The 10,740-nt window shown below is 38.1% G+C and overlaps 3 protein-coding genes across 3 annotated transcripts; 1 reads left to right on the forward strand and 2 right to left on the reverse strand.

Moving 5' to 3' along the window:
- Positions 1 to 382: 382 nt before the first annotated feature.
- On the reverse strand, positions 383 to 1,878 carry LOC124181416. The gene is made up of 2 exons (XM_046567982.1): positions 1,364 to 1,878; positions 383 to 414 (listed from the first exon to the last, which is right to left on the reverse strand). The coding sequence occupies exons 1-2, from the start codon at positions 1,746 to 1,748 to the stop codon at positions 389 to 391; spliced, it is 411 nt and encodes a 136-aa protein (XP_046423938.1). The 5' UTR covers positions 1,749 to 1,878; the 3' UTR covers positions 383 to 388.
- Positions 1,879 to 5,214: 3,336 nt separating this feature from the next.
- LOC124181417 lies at positions 5,215 to 6,462 on the forward strand. Its single transcript, XM_046567983.1, has 3 exons — positions 5,215 to 5,570; positions 5,940 to 6,100; positions 6,272 to 6,462. The coding sequence occupies exons 1-3, from the start codon at positions 5,522 to 5,524 to the stop codon at positions 6,323 to 6,325; spliced, it is 264 nt and encodes an 87-aa protein (XP_046423939.1). The 5' UTR covers positions 5,215 to 5,521; the 3' UTR covers positions 6,326 to 6,462.
- On the reverse strand, positions 5,942 to 10,586 carry LOC124181412 (exocyst complex component 1). The gene is made up of 11 exons (XM_046567978.1): positions 10,139 to 10,586; positions 9,907 to 10,061; positions 9,594 to 9,821; positions 9,271 to 9,507; positions 8,947 to 9,187; positions 8,643 to 8,860; positions 8,332 to 8,522; positions 7,806 to 8,173; positions 7,500 to 7,645; positions 7,212 to 7,406; positions 5,942 to 7,127 (listed from the first exon to the last, which is right to left on the reverse strand). The coding sequence occupies exons 1-11, from the start codon at positions 10,584 to 10,586 to the stop codon at positions 6,975 to 6,977; spliced, it is 2,580 nt and encodes an 859-aa protein (XP_046423934.1). The 3' UTR covers positions 5,942 to 6,974.
- Between the last annotated feature and the right edge of the window lie 154 nt (positions 10,587 to 10,740).

Consider the following 10,740-nt stretch of genomic DNA (forward strand, 5'->3'; position numbering starts at 1 on the left):
TGTTTCTAATCTTTTGCTACCTTTGGTTTAATCCCCATGCTTCCACAGCACGATTAGTCGCAAATGTTTTTGATTATCCACAATAAAATAAAAGAAGTAACAAAGCTTAAATTTATTGTTAAAGCTCTAATAAATACATCAAACTGCGGTCGAATCAATTCATTTATTGTTTGCACATGACCTCTGTATATTTGATAAATTATTCGTAAATACATTGAAACATATGTATTTATAATGAAATGTCATGCAATGGGCTGTCTAAACTATAAACTATAATTTCTATCGGATAGCTGCTTTTATGTCAACAGGGCTTTGAGACTCAGTTCAGTTCGTCCTCCTCCTCCTCCACCTCCGACCACCTCCAACAATCGCCAACCATCTCGATCAACTACCGATAACCACCTCGGGTTGTACCTGGAATAGCAATAAATATTTTCAGTATAAGAACACATCAAAAACATTACGTAAGGATTCATATAATCACAGGTTTTGTTTTTTGGCTGTAACTTTTGATTCGCTGCTCGCAGCGTATCGGGACTGCGCTTAATCGATTTGTCTCGCAAAATTACGTCTGATTAGTGCCAGAAAGAATTCATTCCAGCACTTTTCAGAATCGCGAAAATTTTCGCCAAAAATGGAAAGGGGTCAGCCTTACTTTTTTCTTCATTTTTGGAGCCAAAAATTTGTGGTCTCAGATTCGACTTGTATGACCCTTTCCTGACTAATTGGATCCCCAGGAACTCAGAGAACGCAGCGAAAAGAGCGTGGGATCAACAGGAAAAAAGTTACGAAGGAAAAAGCACCTGCTGAAGAATATCGAAAACACAGGTTCTGGTTTTTTGACTGTAATGTCTGATTTGCTGCTCGCAGCGTATTGGGACTGCGCTTAAATGATTTGTCTCGCAAAATTACGTCGGAATAATTCCAGAACGAATTTATTCCAGCTTTTTCTAAAATCGCGAAAAATGTCGCCAAAAATGCAAATCACCCCACTACCTCATGACCCCATCACCCCACTACGCCATCACCCCATCACCTCACTATGCGACTACCTTCCATCACCTCCGACTACCTCCAACCACCGCCAACCACCTCCAACAACCACCCATAACCACCTCAAGTTATACCTTGAATAGTTATTAATAATTTCAGCATAAGAACACATCAAAAATATTGTGTAAGGATTGGTATAATCAATTAATCAATTAATAATATAACAAATTTTATCAGCGCATTTATAGCTACTGAATTTGTGCTTGCGCGAAAAATGAATTGAAATAATTTATTGTAAACAGGACAAGTTTGAAAAATTTTAGATGAAATATAATTACAATTGCCATTGAATAATATAAAAATGTTTAACTCATTGAGCACAAATCCTCGTCCTCCTCGTTCTCTCCTTGAAGTCGAGTTTCGCTAGGTAGCGGACCTGGAGTGCAGGAACGATGGAGCGCTTGTCCCGGAAGTCTAGTTTCTCCAGGTAGTGAACCTTGAGCGCAGAAACTACGCAGCGCTTGTACTGAAAGTCGAGTTTCACCAGGTAGTGGACCTGGAGCGTAGAAACTACGGAGCGCTTGGTCAAAAGTCACCAGGTCAAAAACCTGGACAGCCATAACTACGGAGCGCTTGTCCTGGAACTCGAGTTTCACGAGGTAGTGGACCTGGAGCGCAGGAACTCCGGAGCGCTTGTCCCCGAAGTCAAGTTTTACCGGGTAGAGAACCTGGAGCGCAGGAACCACGGAACGCATGTCCTGGAAGTCGAATTTTATCAGGTAGCGGACCTGGAGCTCAGAAACTACGTAGTGCTTCTTCCTGAAGTCGAGTTTCACCAGGTACCGACCTGTAGCGTAGAAACTACAGAGCGCTTGTCCTGGAACTCGAGTTTCACCGCGTAGCGGACCCGAAGCGCGGGATCCGGGAGGTTGAGAACCCGGTACTCGAAATACGTAGCGGACCTGAAGCGCGGGATCCGGGAGGTTGAGAACCCGGTACTCGAAATTTGCGGAGCGCGACTCTCATGCGTCCGCTCTACTGCGCGGTTGTTTCCAGACTGAGGAATTCGGTTAGCTGATTTCCGTCTATATAGATCGATGGCGTTAGGAGAAAAAAAGTGTTGGGTGACGTCACTTTCTGAACATCCGAACATTCAAACTTTGGTTTCGAATTTTCATACTATGTACAATGTATGATCTATGCTGTATGATATGATGTATAATGATTTTAGTTTTTACATTTCAGACACGAAATACGCACTTTATCTTTCCTGCCTGATTTTAGACTCAAGCGTCTAGGCCCTTCGATGGTCAGCCATTGACTAAAGAAATATCCTTCCGTTAACGGGTCAGCTAATAACGCTGCCGTTCTGCAACAGTTGGATGATAAAAATTTTTGGTCCCACCTTTCAAATATGTGTTAAAATACACTCGAAGTGTTAAGAAGCTTCGTTCTATCTCTCCCTATCAAAAAAAATAAATAAAAATCACCGGTAATCACCTGTTTAGGTCTTCAAATCAGGACACTGCGTTAAATACTGTTTCATATACGGAGCATCCATTTCGTTTCGATCAAAATTAGCGCATTCGTGATGTATTACAGTTACTCTGAATTTTGTTCCATACGAACACTTCTCGAAAAACAACTTTGCTTCTCTACCCAACGTAGAGTGTTCACTTGCGACTAGCTAAAATAGCATTTCGGTTCTATGCCTACGAAAATTCGAGATCGAGAGAGCAAATGAAAAGTTGTTGGAATAATTATGAATATTAATGTTATGGAATACATCTAGCGCGTGTCAAATAGAATTCCATTTCGAAATGAATAATTCTTCTGTTTTCGTATTATAGCCGATTATTGTAGATAATCTAGTTTGTCTTCTGGAAAATTATGTAATTTATAGTATGCATCATGTATTAATCGTAAATGGATCATATATATTAATATCGTACCAGGACAGCATATACATGTGTACTGTTTGGTCTCTGCATCATTATTACATCTGATATAAATATGTATACATTCTTCTCTCGGGTACCTATGCTTTAATTAAATGACTGTTTTGCTCCGAATTTTGGAAGAAATTTATTCTCGTTATTAATTTCTTGTATCGCCGACAAGTCGATAAGTACAGACGGCCAAGTACTGGCTCAGGCTTACCATTGCGAAGACTGTGTTACTCGGAAAGTGAATGCAGCCAGCATCATGCCGAAATCGGTAACTCTGATGTTCTGCAATAAGTTCTCAACTCTACCGTTGGAACATCTCAGAAGGCGCAAGCGCAAGAGGATTTTCGGTTGTCACACCACAGCCCATAAGGGACAACTGTCTTTATATTCTTCAGTCAACGAATGTACTAAATTATTTTGGACTACGTAAATAGTTGAGGTTTTGTATACTGCGATTTCACTGACTACTGAGTCACCAGAAATATTGAATTGTTGAACTCAGCACACTTCACTCCCAAGGGTACTTCTTCACTCTAACTACAACTGCTAATTCATATCATGCTCCTTTGCTGCGCTAGCGCTATTCTGGTGGGTTGTTGAACTGTTACTTGCAGCTTACAACTGGACACTTTTTCAACTTGTCCCCAATACGTTCACTGACGTATATCCTCAGTTAATGTTTCGTGGCCACACGGCTCATTACGGATACCTCTGGCGGCAGTTGATTCAAACACCGAACTCAAAAGTTTGCTTCAACGGCTACAATAGCAAAACACCAAATGCAAACTAATTATGCGGGGATTCTCCGCTGTATAGTAAAAATATCTGAAACTACTTCTGAATGAAAATGGCCCAAACGCGGGCAAGCAAAAAGGATAAAAACAAACACATCCAAGTCTTCGTTCGTGTCAGGTACTTGTTCGAATAAAGTACAAATAATCCAAGCCTTAATTGAGTTTGTCGTCATCCAAAAAGCATGGCAATCACAAATCATTACAAACCCTCACTTTCCATTATTCATAAAGTACGTGTATGTAATATATTTCGATCAACCCCGTTCACCAAAGTATTTAATGAATCATTCGATATTTCATTGTGGTTTCATCTTCTGTCAAATACCACTGTCAAGCATTGATGCTTCTGTGTAAACAAGTTCACTAATCCTACATTGTTGCTGCTCAAAAAAACCCGACGAAAGGTCTAATCTGAGTGGTGCTATAAATTCTACTCACAAAGCAAGTTTTCACATAATGCAGTAAATCGAAAGAACACTTCACTCTGAGCTATTTTAAATGTCAAGAATAGTATTTTTCGCAACAAGTGCGTGTATAACAGAGTTTGATCGTCGCACACGTGGGTTGACCAGGCCGGCCCAAGTGTCTCGCGATTATAGTATACAAGAGTGTACAATTCTACATAGCAGTTACCAAGAGCATTTTCTGATGCATGGTGCGTGAAATTCATAAAAAATCTCAGTGGTGGGCTAAGAATAACAGAAATAATAATCAGACATACATTGTTGCAATGTATCAGAGGTGACCAGTGGTCGGAAGCGGGTCGAAGGATGCAGGGGTGAATCCTCACCCTGGGAACCCTCCCCCCCCCTCCCATACCTAAGAATATTCTCTTAAAAATAAAATCGATTCATGGAAATATGACTAAAATAATTATCTTGCATATATTCTATATTACAGCAACATCACTCATTCACATGATAAATAATCAATATTCACTTTTTTTTTTATTCACAGCTGCCATTCAAATTCCAAAAATAAATGATCATTCATATTAGCAACCTTAATAACTTAAATGGTAAATGATGAATGTTTACCATTAGGGCAACTCTCATTATATTTCTCAGTCAACGCTAGGTTTTTCCGACGTCTACGAACGTCAGAATATTGATTTGCTTGGTCTGATAGGAAATTACTATACCACAGTTCCGCGTTACGTGTCTCACCAGTTTTCGATATCGCTGTGGTGTCTACTGGTGTCTACTACGTGATCAAGTGCAACAACCTTGTAAAACCAACTAGTGACCGATTTATTTTTTGGAATATCAACGCAGCTACTGAAACGAGAAGATAAATGCCATTTATCTGGAGTATAAACTTTTCGATTGAAGTCAAAGATCTTTATTCCTACCTCTGACGGGTATGCGCGTTGAAGTAGTTCATACGAAATAACATACGAAATTTGTCTAGGAATATTTATAGCTGCAGTGTGGCAAAAGTTTACTTCACTCTACTCTAGTACACTAGTTACAGAGTTACCCTGCACCTAAGGTCCACGTACACTTTTCGGTTGATACGTTTAATATAATCAAGGATAAAATAATTTTATTTCAGAATCACGTCAGCTAAGTTATGTTCGTAAAATCAATACACATTTGCATCACCGAATAGCCTGAATTTGTCTTTTAAAAATCAGAGCCTGCTCTCCAGATTGACAGTTACGTTACTGCACTGATAGATTTGTACGGGAATCCTGGGAGCGGAAGTAAGGCGTCTGCTGCAGCGGTCAATTACTCGGGTATCTGCGTTTTCCTCGCGACAGGCAGACAAGATTACGTTATAACAATGTTGGGCCAAATTCTGCGACCAGTAGGAAGAAACGTTTTTCGCAGCGGTAAGTTTTGTCTCAATTGAGACTTGATATAGTACAATTGTGATCAGCTGAAGTCAAAATGGTAGTTTAACGTACTTCGCTTCGCTACCTTCGATTTACTCTATATTCTTCAACATATTATAGATCATACCGATGGTATTACGTAATATTCTTAGCTTAAATGCAATTAGAATATCTGAATCAAGACCCAGAAGTTTATTTTTCTAGTTAAACATTGACCCTCGATGTATTCAAGTTAGGCGTTTCAATTTTACACAATTTTATCCGTACTTTCGTAGCAGTGCAATCTAACTTAACCTAGCTCAAACTAAATCGAGCCATTGTCATCTTATATTCCAATTTATCCTTACGTCTTATATTTACTGCCAGGATCTCGTTCGTACCATCCGCCAGCTGAATTCAAGCAAACAACACTTAATGACCTGCCAGTACCACAAGGCGCGTGGCAGACCCATCATGACGCCATGCAGAAAAAATATAATTTGCATCTTCTAATAGGTGTTGGTTTCACGATTGGAACCATTTCATTTGTAAGTATTTCACTGTAGCATTTCAAAGTTTCTACTCATGTTAATTATAATACATTTCTTTTAAATTTTAATTTAACGAGGATGGATACAGAAGATTGACTACTCTTAAGTAACTTATATAAAATGATTTGAATGCTCAACATTTATTTCTAATCAGTGTTTTATTTGCAGGCCAAGTTTTCTGGTCTTATCTACCTGAACGCCTATCCTCCAATCCCCAAATAGTGAAACAATTGTGTTGCTTGTAATTAGTAGACTGTGAACTGTAAAGTAATGTATTACTTCAAATATACTGTTGTAAATTTGCGAGAATCACTATAACATTCTGTATTCTTGAATAAAAGGAAAACTTGAAATAGGTATTTGTCTCGATTATTCGGAGTTATTTTTACTACCTACTTTTCATAGGGTTTTTTAATAGATATAACAAACTCTTAATGTAAGACTGCAGACTGGGATAAATACCAATATGCATGTAGAAAAAGCCAATTATTCGTCTAAGGCTAGAAAATTACTATGTATTTTAAAATCCTTAAGAATTGGTGCGTTCAAGGTCAGGTAACAGCAGAAAAAAATTGACAATCATTCTGTAAAGAAAATTCATAAACGTGAAGCCAAATCTTAAACTGTGGTTCTTTTACCTAGCTACTACACACATTTAATGAAATAATTGATATATTTAAATACGTTAGTTTATAGGCTTATCTGGATAGTTTTAAATATCTACAATATGTATACATAATTATTTACATTATTCTGCAACTCTAAGTGAAAAATTTATATAGTATTCATAATTTTCATATCATAATTATTATGTATCAACTTGTTCCACACTTTTCCACGTGTCGATAACATAACTCGACTATGCGTGCCTTTAGTGAGACCTTGCTATCTCTGAAAAGAATTCTAATATTTCTTGAATACTGAATTCCAGGGTGACCATGCTGTCGGGGTAACATCGTTGGATCAACTCTTCGATATTTTTGTACTGAGCAATAAATTCACGTTGCATTTCGCTCCAAACAACCTACGTATGTGATTTTTTTAGTGCGCATATTATTATGCAAACTGTGAATGAATTTTTGTGGATGCAATGAGAGGTTTTTTTTACCTGGAGTAAATTTTCTGTTTCACAAAGATGCTTTTCAACCTTTCGATATAGATTTTCCAATCCTTTTTTTACCTCTCTAGCTGGGTACTCTTTAACAACTCTGCGCAGTTCCTGTTTGCTGTATGCCATTTGGTAGCTGATTTCGGATTCTTTTACACCTGACCCTACCTTTGCTTGTACACCTTCAAAAAAGAGCTGTGAAGCAAATAAAATCAAAATTATCAATATTGTTAATGAATTTGCAAGATGTAAAAAATAATAAAAATATAGGTGGAGTGTGGATCTTACATTCAATTTCTCAAGTGGGCGTCCAAAGTACTGAATCACATAAGCTCGGAGAGCATCATGGTATTTTTGCTTAGCTTCTTTTCTCTCATGATCTAATACGGAAATTTTCAACTGGGACAAAAGGTCGTAGAGATGATGAAAATTTTCTGCAAAAATAATATATTCTCTTTTGGGTGTAGGAACGGTATATACATAACACACATATACAAACTATATCAGCATGGTGAAAATTGGTCAGATAAGTATTAAATCACAATATTGATTAAAACAATCACAGGGGATGACCGAATAATGAAAGTAACTCACCCATTTTTATGACCTCCGGTGGTGTTTTATGGTGTTCACCACTGTGTATTACAATTGCTTCGAACATTGCCTCAATGAGTTTGGTGTACCACTTCTCTAGATCGACTTTTCTATCAGAATTTTTGAATATCCGTTCTGCAGTTCGGGCAAAGGGTTGAAGATTTTCAACGTAAGGTAATATTCCACATTTGGTTCGACGGTTGACTTTGGTGTCACGCAAGATAGACTGTAGTTGCGCCTGCATAAATTTATCAAACGATCTCTTCACCTGTACAAGTGCAGATGCAAAAGTCATTGAAAGAAAAGATCCTGTATCCTGCGCTGACATTACGTGCTGTGAAAGCCGCACTAGTACATATAAACACCAACTGGAAAAAAAATATTTCACTTGCTGTTATTGTTATTAAAGTTGTTGGACAGTAATATTTTTCTTACTACAAACGTAACTGATAATGAATTGTCGGGTAAATTATATTCATTTGACAGAAATATTAATGCTAAGGATAACGGAAATCTAATAACTTACAAGCTGTCTATTTTATCCAAATATGATATAAAATTGTTCAATTCAGGCTCAAGGGATGGAAATATTGCAGCCATTGTAGCTCTAACTTCTTCGTTAACTTGTCTTTCCAACTTTTTACTGGCAGTAGAATTTGCTGATCCGGGACTTGTTGCTCCATTGCTAATACTATCAGTCTCGTCCGCTTCAGTTCCCTTTTAACAATTAATCACCTCACGCATTATATACTGATCAATTGCTATATTATAACTAATAGAAGCAACTAACGATATACCTTTGATTCAACGAAATGTAAGTAAAGAAATATTTTGTACCTTCACGGGCGACAGAACCGAGTCAAGCTGGAAAAACGAAACGCAAAAAGCTTGTTCAGCGAGACAGACAGGCTGCAATTGAGAAAGAGCTCTATCTAGAACAGAATCTAAGAGGGCTCCCTCTCCTTGAGGAGCCCAAACCTCCCCACCCAAGAGACAAAGAGGCGCTGGACTAACCAAGTCATCCCCTTTTTGTCCACTAGATTTCGATGTATTGGCTGTAAATATATGTAAGATGCACAACAAAATGTTTACTTTTGCGTATATACTATGGCTGAATTTATGTGAGGTTATATATACCCACCATTAAGTTTTTTGCTAGTAACGCGAGTTTTTGCTTCCTCAAAAAATAGCTTTAGGTCTCTCTGGTATAATTTGCTCATGGTGCCAGTGTACACTTTTGTTAATTGAGTGAATGCTTTGTTATCCAAAGCTCTGAGTAATCTCATCAATTCGGTGTATGGTTCTAGTTCACGATGTACAGCTTGATGCGTAGGCAGCGTAAGATCTGTTGTCGAGGTTGAGGCTTCGCCTGTGTCATTGCCCTGAAAATCAAGTCAAGTAAGATAATGGTTACAGACTATTGCCTAAAGCAATATACGGCAAGAAAGAGAAAATAGAGACAAACCAAGTGTATGAATAGATTGTTCAGATGCCTGGCTACAATCAGAGAGAATTTAGCTCTAAGTTTGTCCAGACGCCGACGTTGTTCCGAAGCAGCTCCTAATTTATCAAGACCAGGAGGTAAAGGAACAGATGTAGCTTTCAATAAAGCTACTCCTGCTCGTCCGAGCTCTTCTCTACCTCCTGGAAGTTCTGCTTCGCTCAATGTGCGTTGGTGTTCTGCTGGTATATCCAGTTGTGTCTAGTTGAGTAAAAATTCGAAAGGTGAGTGGGAAAATCTGTAGATTGTAGAATACTCAGGCAGAATCCTTGTAGTTACACACTTACAATTACAGCGTCAAGCTGTTCGAGGAGAAGTCTAGCGTTGTGATTAGCCGTATGAATGGCTTGGTTTTTTTGACCAACTCTAGCCATTGCATCTCTGATTCTACCAAGTGCCTCGTCATAGACAGCAAGACGTGATTCTACTAAGGATGCTTCGGTAATAGCAGCCTCGATACCATTCATTAATTGAATTACTTGAGGCTCGGAAACTAGGACCGATTGTACATTTTGCTATTGAAGTAAGAAATATGCACATTTATTAACATGTTTTATCTTTACTGATTATTTGGTGCCTTAAAAATTGAGAATATCTTACCCCATCTAATATCGATAGATCTTTAGAGAGTGTTTCCATAAAACGTTCTGCATCTGAGACTGCATAGTCACAACTTGCCATCAACGATGCTAGATACGTAGCCTCCTTGTCAGTAATTGGTTGATAATCTGCAGATACAGGTTGAGACAACAAATCTGAAAAAATTCAATATACATAATGATACATGTATCTTTCTGAACAACAGCATCAAGGTTGTTTGAAAATTATTTACCCGGTGTGAAAATAATGCTGTCGCTTTCTTTAAGAGATGCAGGATCGATCATCCAATCACTGGGTATATTTTTAAACTCAGGTCTTTGCGGCATGCTACAAGAATATGTGTATAAATTCCGTATGAACGTTGTTCTTTCTTGAGCGTAGGTGGCTGTCCATTTATAGACCTTATCGATGTATATTTCCAGGTCCAGCGAGTCAATATTGACACCATCAACCATTTGTATATCAGTCAGAGGCCAGGACTGTTTTTTCTTATAGACATTCTTGTCATTTTTTTTAACTTGGCAAAGCAATAGTGAGCCTGGGGTGTCAGTTGTTCTAACGATACATAAAAAGCTAGTCTTTTTTTTTTTAAAAGCCTTACAAACATGACAGAGACTAAGCAATTGCTGATCGGCTGGCGCAAACAGTTCTCGTTTTAGCGCATGTTTTATCACAGCCATTGCATCAACAAATTTTATTTAATTATTCAGGTTTTCTTTATTATTCAAGCATCAGTGATGACTGGCTTTTGTGGTCGGTCTAGCAGCTCTTCCGTCTGAAATGTGAGGAATAATTTAATATATCGAATCACTGACAAGGTTAGAGTGCTTTAAA

Source organism: Neodiprion fabricii, chromosome 4 (assembly GCF_021155785.1).
Source record: "Neodiprion fabricii isolate iyNeoFabr1 chromosome 4, iyNeoFabr1.1, whole genome shotgun sequence".
Taxonomy (NCBI): domain Eukaryota; kingdom Metazoa; phylum Arthropoda; class Insecta; order Hymenoptera; family Diprionidae; genus Neodiprion; species Neodiprion fabricii.

Bases quoted from the DNA above. Each gene is read 5' to 3' on its own strand.
- LOC124181412 (XM_046567978.1), bottom strand. From the start codon at position 10,586: ATGGCTGTGATAAAACATGCGCTAAAACGAGAACTGTTTGCGCCAGCC. The intron at 9,508-9,593 runs GTAAGTGTGTAA...TTACTCAACTAG, and splicing joins AACAGCTTGACGCTGTAATT to ACACAACTGGATATACCAGC. The intron at 8,174-8,331 runs GTAAGTTATTAG...TTTTTTTTCCAG, and splicing joins TTGGATAAAATAGACAGCTT to TTGGTGTTTATATGTACTAG.
- LOC124181417 (XM_046567983.1), top strand. From the start codon at position 5,522: ATGTTGGGCCAAATTCTGCGACCAGTAGGAAGAAACGTTTTTCGCAGC. The intron at 5,571-5,939 runs GTAAGTTTTGTC...ATTTACTGCCAG, and splicing joins AAGAAACGTTTTTCGCAGCG to GATCTCGTTCGTACCATCCG. The intron at 6,101-6,271 runs GTAAGTATTTCA...TTTTATTTGCAG, and splicing joins CGATTGGAACCATTTCATTT to GCCAAGTTTTCTGGTCTTAT.
- LOC124181416 (XM_046567982.1), bottom strand. From the start codon at position 1,748: ATGCGTTCCGTGGTTCCTGCGCTCCAGGTTCTCTACCCGGTAAAACTT. The intron at 415-1,363 runs GTTAAACATTTT...TTGCTATTCCAG, and splicing joins CGAGGATTTGTGCTCAATGA to GTACAACCCGAGGTGGTTAT.